The sequence below is a fragment of the Tachyglossus aculeatus genome, chromosome 17, assembly GCF_015852505.1.
Source record: "Tachyglossus aculeatus isolate mTacAcu1 chromosome 17, mTacAcu1.pri, whole genome shotgun sequence".
Classification (NCBI taxonomy): Eukaryota; Metazoa; Chordata; class Mammalia; order Monotremata; family Tachyglossidae; genus Tachyglossus; species Tachyglossus aculeatus.
In genome coordinates, this window is record NC_052082.1 from 57,613,161 (window position 1) to 57,635,339 (window position 22,179).

At 53.8% G+C, this 22,179-nt stretch overlaps 1 protein-coding gene across 1 annotated transcript in view; it reads right to left on the reverse strand.

Annotated features, from left to right (window-relative positions):
* Nucleotides 1-2,503: 2,503 nt before the first annotated feature.
* Nucleotides 2,504-22,179, reverse strand: part of CUX1 (cut like homeobox 1) — a 301,376-nt gene continuing 281,700 nt past the window's right edge. Inside the window, 3 exon segments of the mRNA XM_038759292.1 lie at nucleotides 2,504-3,086; nucleotides 10,939-11,203; nucleotides 14,019-14,207. Coding sequence (XP_038615220.1) covers nucleotides 2,507-3,086; nucleotides 10,939-11,203; nucleotides 14,019-14,207 — 1,034 coding nt within the window. The 3' untranslated portion in view covers nucleotides 2,504-2,506.

The window sequence follows — 22,179 nt, forward strand, 5'->3', positions numbered from 1 at the left end:
CGGACTCGGCCAGACGGCGCCGCGTTTGTCCCCGGGGGGCCCAGACCGGACCCAGACCACCCCTCGCCAGACCGACCGATTTCGCCTTCCGAACCTCCGCAGCCGGGAAGGAGAGCCCTGCCTGCCTCCTAGAGCTTCCCGGAAAACTTCTTTTTCCATGAAAAGGCATGTTCCTTGCTCTTCTTTTCTCTCTTTTTTAAAAGTGTAGTGACTCAATTTGTGATAACTTGAACTAAGTGCTGCTGTCGCAGGTTTAGGAGACTGTAAATGAGATACATAATTTCGACAACGTCATGCAAGAAATGCGGTTTCACATCTTACAGCCCAAGTCTACTGCTTAATGAACGCAAGCACACTGAGGTGTAACATCGGGAGTTTTAACCTTTAGAATCACCACTCCCCGCCCCCACCCCTCCCCCGCCCGCCCCCACCCGCCCCCGCCCCAACACACACAAAATAAAATCAAAAAAGTAATATTAATTAAACTGAAGAAATAATGAATGCACCGTTAAAATGTCATCCAAAGATGCTGACCTAAGACAAGGGTTTCAATGATACACAATACGGTTCAAAAAGTTTTCAATCGATCATATACAGTATGACAACTACATCTTGTAAATTATACCCATTACTGCCGGCAGTCTATCCCACTAAAGAATAATCGCCCCCCTCTCATCCCTTCCTACCAATCAGATAATAAAATACAGCACCTATAAATAAGCCAAAAAAAAATATATATATATATATATACCGAAATCATCTATTGTTAGTTTTAAAGATATGGCAATAAAGGAGTCTAAATTAGCAAACTTGTCGAAGCCATAACTGATAAAACAGCTTATTGAAAAAAGGTGGCAGTAAATGCACTGTATGTGTGCACAGGTACGTAAGAAAATACACGGACGTATAAAATTGCACGCACGCACGCACGCACGCCCACACTGTCACCTGCCTCTGTACTCACGCGCATACACAAAGACAACAGGAGGAATCGGAGACAAGTTAGACTTTGGATGTGTACTCGGTCCGTCCTAGGCGGGACGTGGGAGCGGGCGCTCGAGGGGTGGGCTGGGGGGGGGGGACGACGGCCACCCTCCACTCCCGTTTTGGTTTCGGGGGGTGGGCAGGGGAGCTGAAAAGCCCGGGTGCCCTCTCTTGCTCTGCACTCTTTTCTACGAGAAAATAAGCCTCCCCACGACTTCAACAAATTAAATCAGTGCTTGTGGTGGGAAGAGAGCGAGAGCGAGGGCCAGGCGTGTTACACGACCACGTCCGGGGTCACTCTGGCCCCGGGGCTTTGGCTCAGCGACGGGCGGGTGGGGAGGAGAGGGGAGCGTCGAGCCGACTTGGGGGGGTCGTCCCCCGGCCCCGGGGGCCGCAGGCGGGAAGAGTGTACTGGCCAACGTTTGTCTCCCTTTTCCGACGCACCCGGGTGGCGGGGGTCCCCAGTCCAACCGGGCATACCGGGTACAGGCCTCCGTCCTAACTTGTCTCCTTAAACCTCCGAGATATGAGGTCTGATCAGCGTGCTCTGCGGTTAGAGGTTAAAAAGCAGATTATAAAATACCTAGATTCGGATCTTTTTCTCTTTTTGTCCTGATTTGGCCTAAAATGGAGTGTATTAAACAAACCCCGGGCTGCAAAAGACCGGAGTCGGTTAAAGCTATGAAACAATGTGTGTGCATCTCTACGTGTCAAGATTCTATTTCACTTACAAGAAAACACTGTCAGCTACCACAAATTAAGATATTTTTCCTGATGTGACTTTTTCTCTTGTTAAAAAATAGGTGGAGTAAATGTGTGGTTGTCTTTCTTTTTTTTTCTTTTTTAATTCAAAGTTTCAAACAAGATGATTCTTTTCTTGAAAATATTTAGGAATCCAAACTAGTGTGTTTAGAGTCACCTTGACTGTGCAATCTCTTAGTGGCAACTGAACCGCTACAAAAACTTTCTTTTTTTTTTTATTTTTCTGAAAAATCTCCCCTCCCGCCCCGTCCCCAACCTCCCCCCTTCCCCGTCTTTTTTTTTTTTTTTTCCTTTCCCGGTTTAAGAAGATAATAATAGTGTATTATCGCTCTGAAGCCATTAGATGGCAGATAAAAAGGCCCCCTTTTAATATGTGGGTTCGATTCTTTTTTTTTTTTAAAGCCCACACCGAAGAGGAGGGGGGCACAAGGCAAAGCTGAAAAGAGTTATTCCAGAAACTGTGGAAACCACTCAGGGCAATAAAAAAAACACTCGAGGGTACAAAAAGGCTGGAATACACCAATTTCAGTTTTCTTCCGCGAGAACCCGGCGGACGTGGACTTAATGCTCTTTCCGTTCTCTAGACGCATCCTGGCCCGCGGCGGAGGGGGGGAGGTGAGGGTCGGGGGTTGGGGGGCCGCCCCGGGGCCCGCGGGGCGTGCGAAGTGCACAACACGAGAGACCCGGCGGAGGGCCGGCTCGGGGCCCGCCGGACCGGACCGGACCGGACCGGGCCGGGCCGGGCCGCCCGCCCGGGGCCTCAGAACTCCCATTCGATGGGCTCCTCGCGGCTGGCGGCCTTCTCCAGGCGGTGGATGATGTTGTTCAGATTGGCGGCCTTCTTCTTCCGTAAGGTGAGGTCGCGCGGGTTCTTGGGGCCCGCGGCCTCGGAGAAGCTGAACAGGCCCGGGGCGCCGCTGGTGCTTGGCCCGCCGGGGGCTGCGGCCGCGCTCCCGGCCACCTTGTAGGGGCGGCCCCCGGGCCGGGCCGGAGCGAAGGCGGCTGAGGTAGAGGCGTCCTCTTCGGGGCCGGGCGGGCCGGGACTCCGGTGGGGGGCTCCGGGCCGCCCCTCGTCGTCGGTGTCGTCCAGGCCCCTCTCGCCCGCCGGCTCTCCCGGCCCTCCCTGAGACTTGGCGCCGGCCAGCCCGGACTCGTCCGCCTCCAGGGCGCCCCGCCTCCCGTCCACCGCCGGCCCCTCCGCGTCCACCCCGTCGCAGCTGTCTCCCTCGGAGCCGTGGGCCGCCCGGCTGCTCCGGGCCGACGGCGAGTCGCTGGCCCCGGCCTGGCTCTGGCTTCCCGCCTGGATCTCTTCGATGAACAGCTCCCGGCGGATGCGGGACCTGCGGGCACAAGGAAGAGGGGGTGGTCAGCGGGGTGGGCAGGGAGCCCGGCTGGAGGCAGGAGAGCCCGGGGTGGGCCGATGCCGCTCCCCTCTACCCCCGCCGCCCCCGGGAGTCCCTCCCGGAGCCCGCGGCTCCCCGGGGAGATCCCGGAATGCCGGGTGGGGGACGGAGCTGAGCCCCCCCGCGGGTTGGGATCCGTCCCCTGCCGGGTGACCGACGGGGACCAGGCCCCGGCCTAAGAGGGCAGTCGTCCCTGCCAGAACGCGTCTCTCTCTGCGTTTTGGAGGGTGGGAGGTGCCGCTCTTCCCGCCATTCAGGCCTGTGCCCGGCTTCCATTCCGTCGAAACACGGGAGGATCTGATGCGGGAAGAGGCGGTGGCGTGGAGGGGATGTAGGCCTCTCCGCCCTGGAACGGGCAGGGATCGACGCCCTCTTTGAGTTTGGGCCCTCCGAGGAATGCTGCCCACGGCTCTGGACGCCAGAGGGGTCAGGGTCGTCTCGCTGGACACGTTGGGTCATTTGGCGGGCTCATCCGGCCTCCTTCGATGAGGTCGGAGGAGTCGGTTTTCTAGAGTTCGGCCCTGTCCGTCGCGTGACTTCGAAGAGCGAGTCGGCGTGTCCTGCGACCTGGCGCCCGGTCTGTCGGTCAATTTTCTTTACGGAGCGCTTACAAAGCAGGTGGGGAGACTGGCCAGAGCCTCCCCGTCCGGCAGCGTGGAGGGGTACGGCAGTGGTCTCATCACCCTCGCCAGTTAAAATAGAAGGGTACGAGGCTTCTTTCGGGTTCATCTGATGGAAGATTTTCGGTTGCATTCTCCTCTAAGGATCTGCCCGGGCCGCGGTGGTGAATGTTCTCCGGGTGGCCTCGCCCGGCATTTTTATTCACTGTTTTGACGGGGGGAGAGTAAGTGCAGACCCCGACACTCCGGTCCATAACTGGAAAGCTCGGTGCAACGAGAAGCAGTGCAGCCTAGTGGAAAGAGCCCAGGCCTGGGGGTCAGAGGACCTGGGTTCTCCTCCCGGCTCTGCCAGTTGCTTTGGAGACTTGGGCAAGTCAGAGGACGCTGGGCCGGTCATTTTAACTTCTCTGGGCCTCAGTTTCCTCAACTGCAAAACGGGGGTTCGATCCCTGTTCCCCATCCTACTGGTAGACTGGGAACCTCACGTGGGATGGGGACTGTGTCAGACCCACGTAACCTATATCTACCCCGGTGCTTGTCACAGAGTAAGCGCTTAACACGTACAACGATAATTTAAGGGGGCAGAAGCATTCGCTGGGGGTTGGTGAGACGCTGACACAGGGATACGTTTGGGATTTTCCCATAAACCCCTCCGCCAAGCTGTCCCTGGTTGGTTCTCTCATCCAGGCTTCAGCTGTCTTTTCCGCCAGTACTTTCGCTTTCTCGGAGGCCATCCTCGGCCCGTGTGGACGCATTCGGTTTCATTCATCCTGGCTCCGTCGCTTGGGAATGCTTCCGCTTCCCCTCTTCCCCTGCCCCTTTCGAGGGGAAGCTTCTTGTGGGCTGGGGACGTGTCTTCGGCTTCCGTCGTCCTTCCCTCAGTGGGCTCCGGTCAGTAAAATCCATCCCCGCTCCCTTAACTCCTTCGAGACCATGAATAACTCTCCTCCGCTCCAAACTGGCTGCCCAGCTCGCCACGGGCCCATCCAAGAGGGAAGAGCCCAGGACCGGGAGTCCGAGGATCTGGGTTCTAATCCCGGTTCCGTCACTTGCCTGCTGGGTGAACTTGGGTGAGTCGCTTCACTTCTCTGGGCCTCGGTTCCCTCACCCGCAATACGGGAATTCAATCCCTGTTCCCCCTTCCCCTTAGACTGTCGATTTCACGTGGGGGATGGTGACCATGTCTGGCCTAATTATCTTTAAAAAAAAAATTGTGGCATCTGTTAAGCACTTACTATATGCCAAGCACTACTGAACGCTTTGGGTAGACACAAAATCATTAGTCCGGACATCTACCCCAGTGCTTAATACTGGTGGTTGCACATAGTAAGCGCTTAACAAATACTACTATTATTATTGGTATTATTATTATGATCTATATATTATTATTATATATTATGATTATTATTATTATGTTCTATAGTTATAATAACTATAGAAAAGCAGTGTGCCCTAATGGAAGGAGCATGGCCTTGGGAGTCTCCTCCAGCTCTGCCACTTGTTTGCTGTATAACCTTGGGCAAGTCATTTAACTTCTCCGTGCCCCAGTTACCTGAACTTTAAAATGGGGATTAAGCCCGTTAGGACTGTGACCCCTATGTGGGGCAGGGACTGTGTCCAACTCGATTACCTTGTATCTATCCTAGTGCTTAGGACAGTGCCTGGAACATAATAAGCGCTTAACAAATACCATTCATTCATTCAATCGTATTTATTGAGCGCTTACTGTGTGCAGAGCACTGTACTAAGCGTTGCCACACACACACACACACACACACAAAACAGATTTAGTAGCCTGTGGTTTTTTGCTAGATTAGGGGTGTCCCGATCAATCGATGGTATTTATTTAAAAATAATGATGGCATTTGTTAAGCGCTTACTATGTGCCAAGCACTGTTCTAAGCGCTGGGGGGGATACAAGGTGATCATGTTGTCCCACGTGGGGCTCACAGTCTTCAATCCCCATTTTGCAGATGAGGTTATGTAGAGAAGCAGCGTGGCTCAGTGGAAAGAGCCCGGGCTTGGGAGCCAGAGGTCGTGGGTTCTAATCCCGGCTCCACCTCTTGTCAGCTGTGTGACTTTGGGCAAGTCACTTCACTTCTCTGGGCCTCAGTGATCTCATCTGTAAAATGAGGATTAAGACTGTGAGCCCCAGGTGGGACAACCTGATCACCTTGTATCCCCCCCAGCGCTTAGAACAGTGCTTCACACATAGTAAGCGCTTAACAAATGCCATTATTATTATTATTGGGCTCAGAGAAGTTAAGTGACTTGCCCAAGGTCACACAGCAGACATGTGGGGGAGCCGGGATTAGAACCCATGACCTCTGACTCCCAAGCCCGGGCTCTTTCCACTGAGCCACGCTGCTTCTCTTATTTAGTGCTTACCCCGTGCGGAGCGCTTTATTAAGCACCTGGGTGAGTACAATATGATAATAATAATAATAATAGTATCTGTTATCAATATAATAGAGCTGGTGGCCAAGTTCCCTGCCCATAACGAGTTTATGATCCCAAGGACAGAGGAAGAAAAGGCCACGCGAGCCTGGGGCGAAGTGCTCCGGGGAAGGGTCATCCTGGGGCTTGGGAGGGCGTTTCCCAACTGGGATCACCGGAAAAGGGACCCACAGGAAATGTCCCGGACCATGGGAGGCTCCAAAATCCTTTTCGCCCTGAATCCGTTTGGCCACTGGCTGAGAGGCGATGAATTTAGGTGCTGAGGGAGACGCTAGATAATCAGGTTGGACCCAGTTCCCTGTCCCACGTCGAGCTCACGTCTACGTAGGAGGGCGAACAAGATTCCCTTTTACAGATGAGGAAACTGAGGCACTAAGTGAAATGACTTGCCCAAGGTGACACAGCTGGGATTAGAAGCTCGTTGTGCGCAAGGAACGTATTTTTTATATCGTTATACTGTACTCTCCCAAACGCTTAGTACAGTGCTCAGCACACAGTAAGCGCTCAATAAGTACAACTGACTGATTAGAACGCAGGTCCTGTGGCTCCTGGCCCTTCGCTCTTTCCACTAGGCCAGGCTGCTGCTTCTTCCCTTAGACCAATCCTCCTTCCCAGTCAACCAATCATTTATTATTAATATTATCATCATCATATTTGGTAAGCACTTACTACGTGCCGAGCACTGTAGTAAGCGCTGGAGTAGATACAAGATAAAGAAGTCAGACACAGTCCCTGTCCCCCATGGGGCTCCAAGTCTAAGCAGGAGGGAGGAGGACTGAATCCCCATTTCACAGACAAGGTAACTGAAGCCCAGAGAAGTGAAGTGACTTGCCCAGGGTCACCCAGCAGAAAAGTGGCAGAGCCGGGAAGAGACATGCCCAGGCCCAGACTCTTTCCATTAGGCTATGCTGCTTTGAAGATGGGGAGAGTGGTGGACTCTCGATCAATCAATCAATCAATCAATCAATCGTATTTATTGAGCGCTTACTGTGTGCAGAGCACTGTACTAAGCGCTTGGGAAGTCCAAGTTGGCAACATATAGAGACGGTCCCTACCCAATAGTGGGCTCACAGTCTAAAAGAGTGGGCTCACAGTCTAAAAGATTTATAAAAGATTTATAAAAGATTTATAAGATTTATAGGAAGAGGGATTTCCAGACAGGAGGGAGGGAGTGAGCTTTTAGACTGTAAGCCTAGTGTGGGCAGGGATTGTCTCTCTTTATTGCCGAACTGTACTTTCCAAGCGCTTAGTACAGTGTTCTGCACACAGTGAGCGCTCAATAAATACGATGGAATGAACGAATGAAGGGGTCGCCAGTAATACTACTAATAATGACGGCATTTATTAAGCGCTTACTCTGTGCAAGGCACTATTCTAAGTGCTGGGGGAGGTTACAAGGTGATCAGGTTGTCCCATGGGGGGGCTCACAGTCTCAATCCCCATTTTACAGATGGGGGAACTGAGGCCCAGAGAAGTGAAGTGACTTGCCCAAAGTCACACAGCTGGCAATTGGCGGAGCCGGGATTGGAACCCATGACCTCTGACTCCAAAGCCCGGGCTCTTTCCACTGAGCCACGCTGCTTCTCAGTAAGTAAGATGAGAGCGAGGGGCAGTGAGTAGGTTGATGTCAGAGGAGCCCAGTATGTGGGCTGGGTGTAGAGTGGCAAGGATATGTGCGGTGGGGAAGAGAGAGCTAATGGAGGGCCTTGAATCTAATGGTGAGGAGTTTCTGCTCAATGCGACAACGGACGGACAACCACTGGACGTCTCTGAGGAGTGGGGAGATGAATCAATCCATCGATCGCATTTACCGAGCGCTTACTTCGTGCAGAGCACTGTACTAAGCGTTTGAGAGAGTACAATATAACAGAGTTGGTAGGCGCATTCCCTGCCCACAACGAGCTCATCGTCTATAGGGATTTCCGGTCCACAGGGATTCACAACGTGTCTCCACTTCCTCTTCTCCAACACCTCTGGTAATCTGGCTTCTGCCTCCTCCATTCCATGGAAATTGACCACTCTCAGGAAATCACTGACCTCTTTCTTGCCTGATCCAAAGGCCTCGACTCCATCCTAATCCTCCTTGACCAATCAACCGACTTCAACTCTGTAGACCACCCTCTTCTGGAATATAACAGAGTTGGTAGGCGTATTCCCTGCCCACAACGAGCTCATTGTCTATAGGGATTCCCAATCCACAGGGATTCACAACGTGTCTCCACTTCCTCTTCTCCAACACCTCTGGTAATCTGGCTTCTGCCTCCTCCATTCCATGGAAACTGACCACTCTCAGGAAATCACTGACCTCTTTCTTGCCTGATCCAAAGGCCTCGACTCCATCCTAATCCTCCTTGACCAATCAACCGACTTCAACTCTGTAGACCACCCTCTTCTGGAATATAACAGAGTTGGTAGGCGTATTCCCTGCCCACAACGAGCTCATTGTCTATAGGGATTCCCAATCCACAGGGATTCACAACGTGTCTCCACTTCCTCTTCTCCAACACCTCTGGTAATCTGGCTTCCGCCTCCTCCATTCCATGGAAACTGACCTCTCTCAGGAAATCACTGACCTCTTTCTTGCCCGATCCAAAGGCCTCGACTCCATCCTAATCCTCCTTGGCCCATCAGCCGACTTCAACTTTGTAGACCACCCTCTTCTGGAATATAACGGAGTTGGTAGGCGTATTCCCTGCCCACAACGAGCTCATCGTCTATAGGGATTCCCAGTTCACAGGGATTCACAATGTGTCTCCACTTCCTCTTCTCCAACACCTCTGGTAATCTGGCTTCCGCCTCCTCCATTCCATGGAAACTGACTTCTCTCAGGAAATCACTGACCTCTTTCTTGCCCGATCCGAAGGCCTCTACTCCATCCTAATCCTCCTTGACCAATCAGCCGACTTCAACTCTGTAGACCACCCTCTTCTAGAAACACTAGCTAATCTTAGCTTCCCTGACACCTTATCCTCTCCTGATTCTCCTCCTATCTCTCTAGCAGCTCCTTCTTGGTCTCTTTCACGGGCTCCTCCTCTGCCTCCCGCTCTCTAACTGTGGGGTCCCTCAAGGCTCAGTTCTGGGCCCCTTTTTATTCTCCATCTACATCTAACTCCCTTGGAGAACTCATTCACTCCCAGAGTTTCAACTACCGTATCCTCACGGGTGATTCTTAAATCTACCTCTCCAGTCCGGACCTCTCTCCTGCTCTGCAATCTTGCATTTCCTCCTGTCTTCAAGACATCTCTACGTGGATTTCCTACCGACCTTTCAAACTTAACACGACCAAACTGAACTGCTCATCTTCCCACCCAAACCCTGTCCTCCCTGTCTTTTCCATTACTGAAGACAAAGCCACTATCCTCCCCATCTCACCAGCCTGTAACCTTGGCACTGTCCTCAATTTACCGCATTCAATCCGCATATTCAATCTGTCACCTAATCCTGTTGGTTCAACCTTCACAAAAGTCACTAAAATCCACCCTTTCCTCTCCATCCAAACTGCCACCTTGCTGATCCAAGCATTTATCCTATCCCTCCTTGACTACTGTCTCAGTCTCTTTGCTGACCTCCCTGCCTCCCGTCTCTCCCCACTCTATTCCACACTTTGCTCTGCTGCACGGATCATTTCTCAACAAGAGCGTTCAGACCGTGTCTCCCCACTCCTCAAGAGCCTCCAGTGGGTGCCCATTCACCTCCATTTCACACAGAAACTCGTCACCGTTGGCTCGAAGGCACTTAATCAGCTCGCCCCAACCTACCTCATCTAACTGATCCTCTACCTTACTTCACTGTGCCCCAATTTCATCTGTCATGCCGTGGAGCCCTTTCCCACTTTCCTCCCTCTAGTCTGGGACTCCCTCCCCCTCCCAACATCCCAGCCCACCACTCTTCCCGCCTTCAAAGCATTATTGTCACATTTCCTCCAAGAGACCTTCCCCAATTAAGTCCACCCCACTCCGGACTCCCTCTCCCTTCTGCGTCACCTCTGCCTTGGATCTGTGACCTCTGGGCCTTTGATATTTGCCTCACCCTCAACCCCACAGCACTTACTTATGCATCTTTAAATTATTTATTTACATTAATGTCTGCCTCCCCCTCTTGACTGTAAGCTCGCTGTGGGCAGGAAACACGTCCGCCAACTCTGTCGTATTGAACTCTCCCAAGAGCTTAGTACAGTGCTCTGCACACAGTAGGTGCTCAACAAATACCATTGATGATGACCCAGGCAATGCACTCGGCTCTTTATACTCAATAAGCGTTGTCTGAAGACGGGGATCAGGAGGAGTTGGGAGTCCCGTGGGGTCCCGGCTGACACGGGAGAGTGGGACCAATGGCAGCGTGGCGCAATATGAAGGCCCGAGTATCAGACGACCTGAGTTCTAATCCCGGCTCTGCCACTTGCTTCCCGGGCAACCTGGGCAATGTAACTTAAATGTCACTTGCACTCTCCCAAGCACTTCACACAGTAAGAGCTCAATGAATACGATCGAATGAATGAACTGAATGAAATTCTCCGGGCCTGTTTCCTCATCCGTAAAATGGGGATTCCCTTCCTGTTTCCCCTTCCCCTCCTATTGCGAGCCCCGAGTGGGACACACGGATGGACGGATTTTCTCGCAACCCCAGTCACCCGGATCCGCAACGTGTCCCAGGGCCGGCCCCCAGCCCCGGCCCCCGCCCCCCGGCCCGTTCCCTTCCCGGGCCGTCCTCACCTGTAGTTGTGAAACCAGTTGATGACCGTGCTGGTTTTCAGGTTGAGCTGGGTGGCCAGCTCTTCGATGGTTTTCGGGGACGGGTATGGCTTTTGCTGATAGGCTCGTTTCAGGGCCTCCTTCTCCTCGGGGGCCAGCACCACGCGGGGCTTCTTCAGCTGGTGCTGGGGCTGAGGGCTGGCCCCTTGGCTGTAGTCCATGACCAACGTGGAGGCCTCGCAGGGCTGACCGTCGCTGACCGAGCTATGCCGGCGCTTCATGTAGGCTGCGGGGAAGCACGTGGTCGGTCAGCCGCCGTTCCCATCCCCTCTGCCGCCCATCCCGCCCCGGCCACTGGAGAGCTCTGGGAGGGGACGGGGCTCGGGGAACGGAAGGTCACCTCCAACCCAGCCATTTTGAACAATCAATCAATCAATCAATCAATCAATCGTATTTATTGAGCGCTTACTGTGTGCAGAGCACTGTACTAAGCGCTTGGGAAGTACAAGTCAGCAACACATAGAGACAGTCCCTACCCAACAGCGGGCTCACAGTCTAGAAGCACCGGCCCCGGCTCTCGAGATCACCTGCCGTCCTTCAGGTCCACCCTGGCAGGGCAGAGGGGTGGGGAGGAAAGGGACCCCATAGGGCCTGGAAGGAGTTTTGGGGGAGGTGAGGGCGGTGGGAGGGGAAGGGATCCCTGGTGGGATGGATGTGGGGACGTAACACAGAGCTTCTAGACCGTGAGCCCACTGTTGGGTAGGGACCGTCTCTATATGTTGCCCACTCGTACTTCCCAAGCGCTTAGTACAGTGCTCTGCACACAGTAAGTGCTCAATAAATACGATTGAATGAATGAATAATGAATGGAGCAGGGAGGGAAGCAGGTACAGGGGACGGTGGTAATGTGTGGGAACGGGGATCTTGAGGGTCAGCTGGGGAGGGGCGGAGAGAATTGTCCGGCCACCAGCCGAGAGCAAAGCTCCAAGGGGAGAATCACCCCAAGGGCCAGGCCGGACGCTCGACGGTTCCTGACAGAGACCCCACATCCACCTTGAAATGTGGTCGGGGTGAAGAACGGCCGTTTTGGGGGTCCCTGCGGGAAGACTGGGGGACGGGACCGGGCAGCTGCTGCAACACGAGGAGCAGGCCGGGCGGCCTCCCAAGAGGGATGGGGAGCCAGCTCCCGTGGCCCAGCAAAGCGCCGTCGAGGGGCCTGGGGGACCCTGAAACTTCACCCATGGGGTTTGGACCGGTGGCTCTCCCCATCTGCCGTGTATTAGGGCAGAATCCCGGACGGGCCGAGGTCATTTCACGCTCGTTGGCCTGCCCCCATGGAAGATCAGGGTCAGGCCTGCCCCGGAACCCCCTCCTGGATGGGGCTCCGGCTGGGTCCCCAGCGTGACCCATCAATTGATGGCATGAATGGGCACTATTGCACGCAGGGCACTGTATTGAGCCCCTCTTGTGAGCAGAGCTCTGCACTGGGCGCCTACTACACAGAGCAGCTCTTGGAAGAGTGCACCAGTGCATATTTTGTTAATATGTTTTGTTTTGTTGTCTGTCTCCCCCTTCTAGACTGTGAGCCCGCTGTTGGGTAGGGACCGGCTCTAGATGTTGCCAATTTGTACTTCCCAGGCGCTTAGTCCAGTGCTCTGCACACAGTAAGCGCTCAATAAATACGATTGAATGAATGAATGAATGAACAGAAGCCAGAGAAGACATCATCCCTACCCTCGAGGAGCCTAGCCTATCATCCAGCAGGGACGACATACACAGATGTATCTGCAGCCTGGGGGAGAGACTGGGAAGAGGACTTGGTGACAAGGAGAAGCAGCGTGGCTCAGTGGAAAGAGCCCGGGCTTCGGAGTCAGAGGTCATGGGTTCAAATCCCGGCTCCGCCACTTGTCAGCTGTGTGACTTTGGGCAAGTCCCTTCACTTCTCTGGGCCTCAGTTCCCTCATCTGTAAAATGAGGATTAAGACTGTGAGCACCCCATGGGACAACCTGATCACCTTGTATCCTCCCCAGCGCTTAGAACAGTGCTTTGCACATAGTAAGCGCTTAACAAATGCCGTTATTATTATTATTATTATTATGTCTGAATAGCAGGGGATGAAAACAGATAAGGATGAGAGTCCTCGGAGGGGGCGGGGTCTGGCGGGGGGTACATGGGGACAGCTGGGCTCGTGTCCACGGTGGCCTGCTGGTCCCTGGGCACTCACGTGCTCCCCAGGACCTCGATCTGGCCTGGTCAGTGGCAATCGCTTCCCTGCCCTGGGGCCCTTTTGGATCCCTCCCTACCCTTGGCTGGGAGATCAAGATCCCAGTAGCCTGCCTTTCCATCCCTTGGGGGAGAATTCCTTTTTTTTTTTTTAATAGTATTTTTTCCACACTTACTATGTGCCAGGCACTGTACTAAGCGCCGGCACAGATGCAAGCTAATCGGGATGGCCACAGTCCACGTCCCACACGAGGCTCACGGTCTTAAGCCCCCTTTTACAACTGAGGTGCCGAGAAGTAATGTGACCTGCCCAAGGTCACGCAGCAGACGAACGGCGGAGCCAGAAGTAGAACCCAGGTCCTTCTGACGCCCAAGTCCGGGTTTAATGAAAAGAAAGGGTTCGGACTGCACCGATTCGAATCCCAGCTCTGTCGGTAGCCTGCTGTGTGTCCTTGGCCGAGTCCCTTTACCATTCCGGGCCTCAGTCTTCTCACTCTACGGGCTCTCCCAAGTAAAGTGCACCCAGTCAGCGCTCGATCAGTACCACCGATCCATCGCGCCCAACGGCTTCGAGGCCGGCTCCTCCCAGAGGCCCGTGACTCGTTCCCACCGGCCAATTCGGCCATGGGCCGTCCGGTTCATCATCATCAATCATATTTATTGAGCGCTTACTATGTGCAGAGCACTGTACTAAGCGCTTGGGAAGTACAAATTGGCAACATATAGAGACAGTCCCTACCCAACAGTGGGCTCACGGTCTAAAAGGGGGAGACAGAGAACAAAACCAAACATACTAACAAACCCGTCCGGTTCCGGGTCGGGGGTCAGGGCTCCCGGGGTGGGAGGGGAAGTGGGCCCGGGGAGCGGGGGCGCTTACCTTTCTTCTCCATCCGCTTCATGTCCATCAGCTTCTCCACGTTGTTGGGGTCATTCAACCACAGCTGCATGCGCACAAAGGGCTCCCGCCCCTTCAGGCTCAGCTTGTGCCAGGGCTTGGGCCGGGCCAGAAGGTCCGAGACGGAGCCTTGGGTCAAGCCGAGGATCGTCTCCCCGAACAGGCGCTGGCCTAGGAAGACAGAGAAACGGCGGTGAAGCTTCAGGGGCCACGCGCACACGTACGTCCACACAGACACATGGTGGAGGAGCTCTGCTCGAGGACAGGAGCCTCACTCCCAGGCAAGACCTCTCATGATCCCTTGAGCCTCCGTCCTCTCTCTCCTGCCCCGTCTCCACCACCGGACACGTGGTCCGGCCCGGCTGGGGGTCAGTCGGTCGATTGCATTTACTGAACGCTGCGTGCGGAGCCCTGCGTTGAGCTTGGGAGAGTATACTATAACGGACACGTTCCCTGCCCGCAACGAGCTCACAGTTTAGAGGGGGAGACAGACATTCATATAAATATTTATATTTATATATGGGGGGGGGGGAAGGGGACGCAGGGCCTGGCTGAGCCAAGAAGCAGTGGTCAACTCTCAATCTCGGTCTCCAGGAGGGCCGGGCTGCCCCCCTGGGGGAGAGGAGCCCAAGCTGGCTGGGGCTGGAGTGATCAATCGCGATGATAATAATAATAATAATGGCATTTGTTAAGCGCTTACTACGTGCAAAGCACTGTTCTAAGCGCTGCGGGGGGATACAAGGTGATCAGGTTGTCCCACGTGGGGCTCACAGTCTTAATCCCCATTTTACAGATGAGGGAACTGAGGCTCAGAGAAGTTAAATGACTTCATCATCATCATCAATCGTATTTATTGAGCGCTTACTACGTGCAGAGCACTGTACTAAGCGCTTGGGAAGTACAAATTGGCAACATATAGAGACAGTCCCTACCCAACAGTGGGCTCACAGTCTAAAAATGACTTGCCCAAGGTCACACAGCAGACATGTGGCGGAGCCGGGATTCAAACCCATGACCTCTGACTCCAAAGCCCGTGCTGTTTCCACTGAGCCACGCTGCTTCTCTGGGCCAACAGATATGGGCCAACATCCTTTTTTGGGGGGTGCCTGGGCTTAGGTGGATTGACGGGGGGCATCCCGGCAGTCCAGCAGTCTGGACTCTCTTAATATTTTTCCCATCAATCAATCCATCCATCAATCAAACAACCCCAGGCCCGAGAAAGGATCTCTCTCTTTTCTGAGACCCGCTTAGCTTGAGGTTAAAAAAGTCGCCGCTTGTAAGAGGGTCAACTGGAATCAGTTACGGAAGAGTACTCTAACTCCTGGTGAATCAATCAATCAATCAATCAGCGGTCTCAACTGAGCACCCACTGTGTATGGAACACTGTAATAAGCTTGGGAGAGTCCTAGACAATGCAGTAAAGTAGGCACCATCCACAGTCGAGACCGGGCTACAGGCTGAACTCACGAGGTGACCACACCGATCTGCCTCCCGCTCATGGTTGGGACCAGAAGCTGTCTCTACTATCAGGGGGAGGTGGGAGTCAGGGGCGGCAACGGTTCTCCCAAGCGCTTAGTACAGTGCTCTGCACATAGTAAGCGCTCAATAAATACGACTGATGATGATGATGATGATGACCGATCCCCGCCCGGGGCCACCATCTTTCCGGGGCGGATCGGACCCCAAATCTCACCGATTGCTTGGTTGGTACCGTTCACCTGTGATCGGCTATTTCGTCCCGCTCGGTCCTGTCTCCCCCCTCTCTGAGCACCCTCTTTAGACCGAAAGCTCCTGGAGGGTGCGGATCCCAAGGCTTGGTACGGAGCTTCACGGCCCAGAGGCGCTCGGTGGGTGCGCGGATGATGGGCCCATCCATACGGGGCATGCGGGTTCGGGGAGCGGGCGATGGAACCCTAATTCTGTCCCTGTCGCACTGAGAGGGCCCAAGCCCTCTCCCCTCAAGAGTCGGTCCCATTCGAGGGAAATGAGGTAAAAATAGCCTCCGCTTAAATGCCTGGCACACCCAGCCGCGGAAAAAAGCCAGTGGCTATTTTCTGAAAATTATTTTTGTTTCCCCAAAAGGCTTCAGAGGATGTGCGAGACCCAAGGAGAAAAAGTCCCCGCCCCAGACGCCCCCGGACCCCCCCTCCCACTAAGGCCGCCTGCGTTGCTGGGGGCTTTTTGCCGGCGAGGTTCGGCGGCCACGTCCATATGGTCCCCCGGGGCTGGACGAGAGAGAGGGGAGCTGGGCAGAGGGACGGGGTTGGCGTGGGCCCTGCTTCTGCCGCGTGGGCCCGCTTGCAAGAGCCAGCCCGGTTTCTGCAACTCCTGCCGGCGAGGGGCAGCTGCGGCCACTCTCAGTCCGCTAGCACGAGCCCTCCTGGGGGGCTGGGGAAGGTCCCCAGCCATGGGGGCTTCAGGGATGTGGAAGCCCCACACTGCCAGAACTCCTCACCCTGGGCTTCAAGGCTGTCCATCCCCTCGCCCCCTCCTACCTCACCTCCCTTCTCTCCTTCTCCAGCCCAGCCCGCACCCTCCGCTCCTCTGCCTCCGCTAATCTCCTCACCGGGCCTCGTTCTCACCCGTCCCGCCGTCGACCCCCGGCCCACGTCCTCCCCCCGGCCTACGTCCTCCCCCCGGCCTGGAATGCCCTCCCTCTACCCATCCGCCAAGCTAGCTCTCTTCCTCCCATCAAGGCCCTACTGAGAGCTCACCTCCTCCAGGAGGCCTTCCCACACTGAGCCCCCTCCTTCCTCTCCCCCTCTTCCCCCTCGCCTTCCCTCCTTCCCTCCCCCACAGCACCTGTATATATGTTTTTATGTATTTATTACTCTATTTATTTAACTTGTACATATTCTATTTATTTTATTTTGTTAATATGTTTTGTTTTGTTCTCTGTCTCCCCCTTCTAGACTGTGAGCCCGCTGTTGGGTAGGGACCGTCTCTATATGTTGCCAACTTATACTTCCCAAGCGCTTAGTAGAGTGCTCTGCACAAAGTAAGCGCCGCATCCCTCAGATTTCCACTGTTGGGTAGGGACCGTGTCTATATGTTGCCAACTTGTACTTCCCAAGCGCTTAGTCCAGTGCTCTGCACACCGTAAGCGCTCAATAAATATGACTGACTGACTGAATGAATGAATGAATGAAAAGAGGCCCCGGCCTCCCGGGCTCTCCTTGGCATCGGGTCCTGTTTCCCCGGGGCTTTCCCTGCCTCGGTCTCCTACAGTGGGACCCGACTGGTTCCCCGATTCAGTCTCCTGCGGCGGGATGCGACCGGTCCCCCGTGGGACCCCCGTCCTGCACAGCTGGGGAGTCTGTGGGGGCGGACGCAAAGGAAAAGCAAAGGACGCCGGACGGACGGGGCCCTGCCATTTGCTCTCTCGCAGCTGTCGCTGTTTCTTGCCAGCCGGGAAGGGAGTACCTCGCTTCCGCTCCCGGTGGGGGGAGACCGGTGGCGAATCCCACCCCCAAACCACGTCAGACCGCCGCTTCCCGCCCCAAGTCAAGGTGATACCCCGGCGCAGACAAGGCTGTAATCCCTGGAAGGACTTAGTCCCTGCAATAACAGCCGACTTTCCCTGCCTCCCTCAATCGTATTTATTGAGCGCTTACTGTGTGCAGAGCACTGTACTAAGCACTTGGGAAGTAGAAGCTGGCAACATATAGAGACAGCCCCTACCCAACAGTGGGCTCACAGTCTAGAAGGGGGAGACAGAGAACAAAACCAAACACACTAACAAAATAAAATAAATACAATAGATAGGTACAAGTAAAATAAATAAATAACTAGAGTAATAAATAGGTACAAACATATATACATCTATACAGGTGCTGTGGGGAAGGGAAGAAGGTTAGATGGGGGGGATGGAGAGGGGGACGAGGGGGAGAGGAAGGAAGGGGCTCAGTCTGGGAAGGCCTCCTGGAGGAGGTGAGCTCTCAGTAGGGCCCTCAATATACGGTCCAACTCCTTGAACGCAAGGCCTGAGTCTTTGGCTTCTTCCCGTGTGCGCCTAAGCACTCGATGCGGTGCCCTGCACGGGACGGACACACCAGATCTGCCGGATGACAGTTTTCAGAAGCAGTGGGAGGGAAACAATAATAATAATAACGATGATATTTATTATTATTAATAATAATAATAATGATGGCATTTGTTAAGCGTTTACTATGTGCAAAGCCCTGTTCTAAGCGCTGGGGAGGTTACAAGGAGATCAGGTTGTCCCACGGGGGGCTCACAGTCTTCATCCCCATTTTACACATGAGGGAACTGAGGCGCAGAGAATAATAATAATAATAATAATGTTGGTATTTGTTAAGCCCTTGCTAGGTGCTAAGCACTGTTCTAAGCGCTGGGGTGGATACAAGGTAATCAGGCTGTCCCACATGGGGCTCACAGTCTTCATCCCCATTTTACAGATGAGGGAACTGAGGCGCAGAGAAGTTAAGTGACTTCATCATCATCATCATCATCAATCGTATTTATTGAGCGCTTACTATGTGCAGAGCACTGTACTAAGCGCTTGGGAAGTACAAATTGGTAACAAATAGAGACAGTCCCTACCCGACAGTGGGCTCACAGTCTAAAAGGGGGAGACAGAGAACAAAACCAAAGTCAAAGACCAAACCAAAGACTTGCCCAAAGTCACACAGCTGACAATTGGCGGAGCCGGGATTCGAACCCCCGACCCCTGACTCCAACGCCCGGGCTCTTTCCGCTGAGCCACGCTGCTTCTCCGAATCAATGGGGTTAGTTAAGCTCTCCTGTGAAGAACATTTCCTTTGCATTGTCCCTAGCTGGCTAGCCTTCTGCCTGCGCCGAAAAGCTGCCTCTTTCCCTTTGCGTTTCTTTTCCGGGGTCCGGGGTAGTGTGGCCTAGTGGAAAGAGCCCGGGCCTGGGACTTTTCATCCCGGCTCCGCCACCTGCCTGCTCTGGGTGACCTTGGGGTAGTTGCTCTGCTTCTCTGGGTGCCTCAGTTATCACAGCTGTCAAATGGGGTTAAAAAATCAATCAATCAATCAATCAATCAATCGTATTTATTGGGCGCTTACTATGTGCAGAGCACTGTACTAAGCGCTTGGGAAGTACAAATTGGCAACACATAGAGACAGTCCCTACCCAACAGTGGGATCACAGTCTAAAAGGGGGAGACAGAGAACAGAACCAAACATACCAACAAAATAAAATAAATAGGATAGAAATGTACAAGTAAAATAAATAAATAAATAAATTTAAAAAAGCCTGTTCTTCCTTCTGCTTAGACCGGGATCGGACAGGGACTGTGTCCGATCTGATAATACCGAGCCTCTCCCTGAACTGGGCCCTAGGAAGTACTTAAGCAGTGTCGCTTAGTGGATAGAGCCTGGGCGTCGGAAGGACCTGGGTTCTAATTCCGGTCCCACCGCGTGTCTGCTGGGTGACCTTGGGCAAATCGCTTCGCTTCTCTGGGCCTCAGTTACCTCATCTGTAAAACGGGGATGGGGATTGTGAGCCCCTCATGGGACAGGGACCTTGTCTAACATTATATCTACCTCAGTGCTTAAAACAGTGCTTGGCACACAGAAGCGCTTATTATTACTATTATTATTGAGTACCGCGGTTATTATGGTTGTTGTCGCTACTCCGAGAAATTGGTTGGTTAAAAACCGCCAGTGGCGTTTCAACCCGGTTACGCAGATGGACCGCCACCGTTCATTCATTCATTCATTCGATCGTATTTATTGAGCGCTTACTGTGCGCGTGGCACTGTTCTAAGTGCTTGCGCTTCCCTTCAAGGCCCTGCTGAGAGCTCACCTCCTCCATGAGGCCTTCCCAGACTGAGCCCCTTCCTTCCTCTCCCCCTCGTCCCCCTCTCCACCCCCCCATCTTACCTCCTTCCCTTCCCCACAGCACCTGTATATATGTATACATGTTTGTACATATTTATTACTCTATTTATTTTATTTGTACATATCTATTCTATTTATTTTATTTTGTTAGTATGTTCGGTTTTGTTCTCCGACTCCCCCTTTTAGACTGTGAGCCCACTGTTGGGTAGGGACTGTCTCTATATGTTGCCAATTTGTGCTTCCCAAGCGCTTAGTACAGTGCTCTGCACATAGTAAGCGCTCAATAAATACGATTGATGATGATGATGATGATGTACTAAGCGCCTAAGGCAAAGCGATGGGGTGCTTCTCCATCAGGCCCTGATGGGGGGGGGGAGGAGGGTGGCATCTGGTTGGCAAGAACCGGGTCACCGGACCTAACTCGGCTCCCCCACCCAAACCGACCTCCCACACTGGCGCTGCCGGACAACTGGCCGGCCTGGGGCCGGGCGCCCTTCATTTGAAACATTTAAATCTGTTCCACACCTAATGCAGTGTTTGGGGCCCCTTTCCCGGCTCCTCTGCGGCTTTTTAGACTTGTCAGCCACACTGTAGGAAACAAAAACCAGGGAAACAACTACGTACAAGCGGCACCAAAACCGAGGTCAACAGAAACATGTTTCAGTCCCGGCCCGGGGCCGACCCGTCCTTGGGTCCAACCTTGCCTCCAGGCAGCCGGGAGAAGGAGGCCCGCTCGGGCTTGGCAGGCGGGACCCTGGGTGAGTGGGGGGCAATTAGGATGCCTGGCCTCGCCGTCTTACAGCGTCAGAGAGAGACTGGGGTTTATCGTGAAAGCCATGCCGGCGTCTGCGCCTTGCCAAATCTCCAGTGGCTACCAATCAATCTGTGCATCAGGCAGAAACTCCTCACCCTGGGCTTCAAGGCTGTCCATCCCCTCGCCCCCTCCTACCTCCCCTCCCTTCTCTCCTTCTCCAGCCCAGCCCGCACCCTCCGCTCCTCCGCCGCTAATCTCCTCACCGGGCCTCCTTCTCACCTGTCCCGCCATCGACCCCCGGCCCACGTCATCCCCCGGGCCTGGAATGCCCCCAATCCCTCTGCCCACCCGCCAAGCTAGCTCTCTTCCTCCCTTCAAGGCCCTACTGAGAGCTCACCTCCTCCAGGAGGCCTTCCCACACTGAGCCCCTTCCTTCCTCTCCCCCTCGTCCCCCTCTCCATCCCCCCATCTTACCTCCTTCCCTTCCCCACAGCACCTGTATATATGTATATATGGTTGTACATATTTATTACTCTGTTTATTTATTTATTTTACTTGTACATTTCTATCCTATTTATTTTATTTTGTTGGTATGTTTGGTTCTGTTCTCTGTCTCCCCCTTTTAGACTGTGAGCCCACTGTTGGGTAGGGACTGTCTCTATGTGTTGCCAATTTGTACTTCCCAAGCGCTTAGTACAGTGCTCTGCACATAGTAAGCGCTCAATAAATACGATTGATTGATTGATTGATTGATTCTCCGTCTCCCCCTTTTAGACTGTGAGCCCACTGCTGGGTAGGGGCCGTCTCTATATGTTGCCAACTTGTACTTCCCAAGCGCTTAGAACAGTGCTCTGCACACAGTAAGCGCTCAATAAATACGATTGATATTGATTGATTGATTGATTGCCACGGGCCGGCCCCGAGTCAGCCGCCCTCAGATCCCACCCGACCCGCCTGGGGACCCCCGTGTTGGGTGGGCTCCGAGGGCGAAGTTCCCCGGGCTCACCCGCCTGCACGCTTGCGAATCCGTGACCGTCACCGGGCCGGGGCGGGATGTGGGGAGTGGGATCTTTCATCCATGGCGCTCACGTCCATATCCGTAATTAATTCTAATGTCCGTCTCCCCGGGAAGCTCCCGATAGGCAGGGAACCTGTCTAAGCACGCTGAGAGGCAGCGTGGTTCAGTGGAAAAGAGCACAGGCTTCGGAGTCAGAGGTCACGGGTTCAAATCCCGGATCCGCCACATGGAGAAGCAGCGTGGCTCGGTGGAAAGAGCCCGGGCTTTGGAGCCAGAGATCATAGGTTCGAATCCCGACTTCACCGCATGTCTGCTGTGTGACCTTGGGTAAGTCACTTCACTTCTCTGAGCCTCAGTTCCCTCATCTGGAAAATGGGGGTGAAGACTGTGAGCCCCACATGGGACAACCTCATTACCTTGTTTCCCCTCCCCAGCGCTTAGAACACTGCTTTGCACATAGCAAGCGCTTAACAAATGCTATTATTATTATTATGTCTGCTGTGTGACCTTGGGCAAGTCACTTCACTTCTCTGAGCCTCAGTA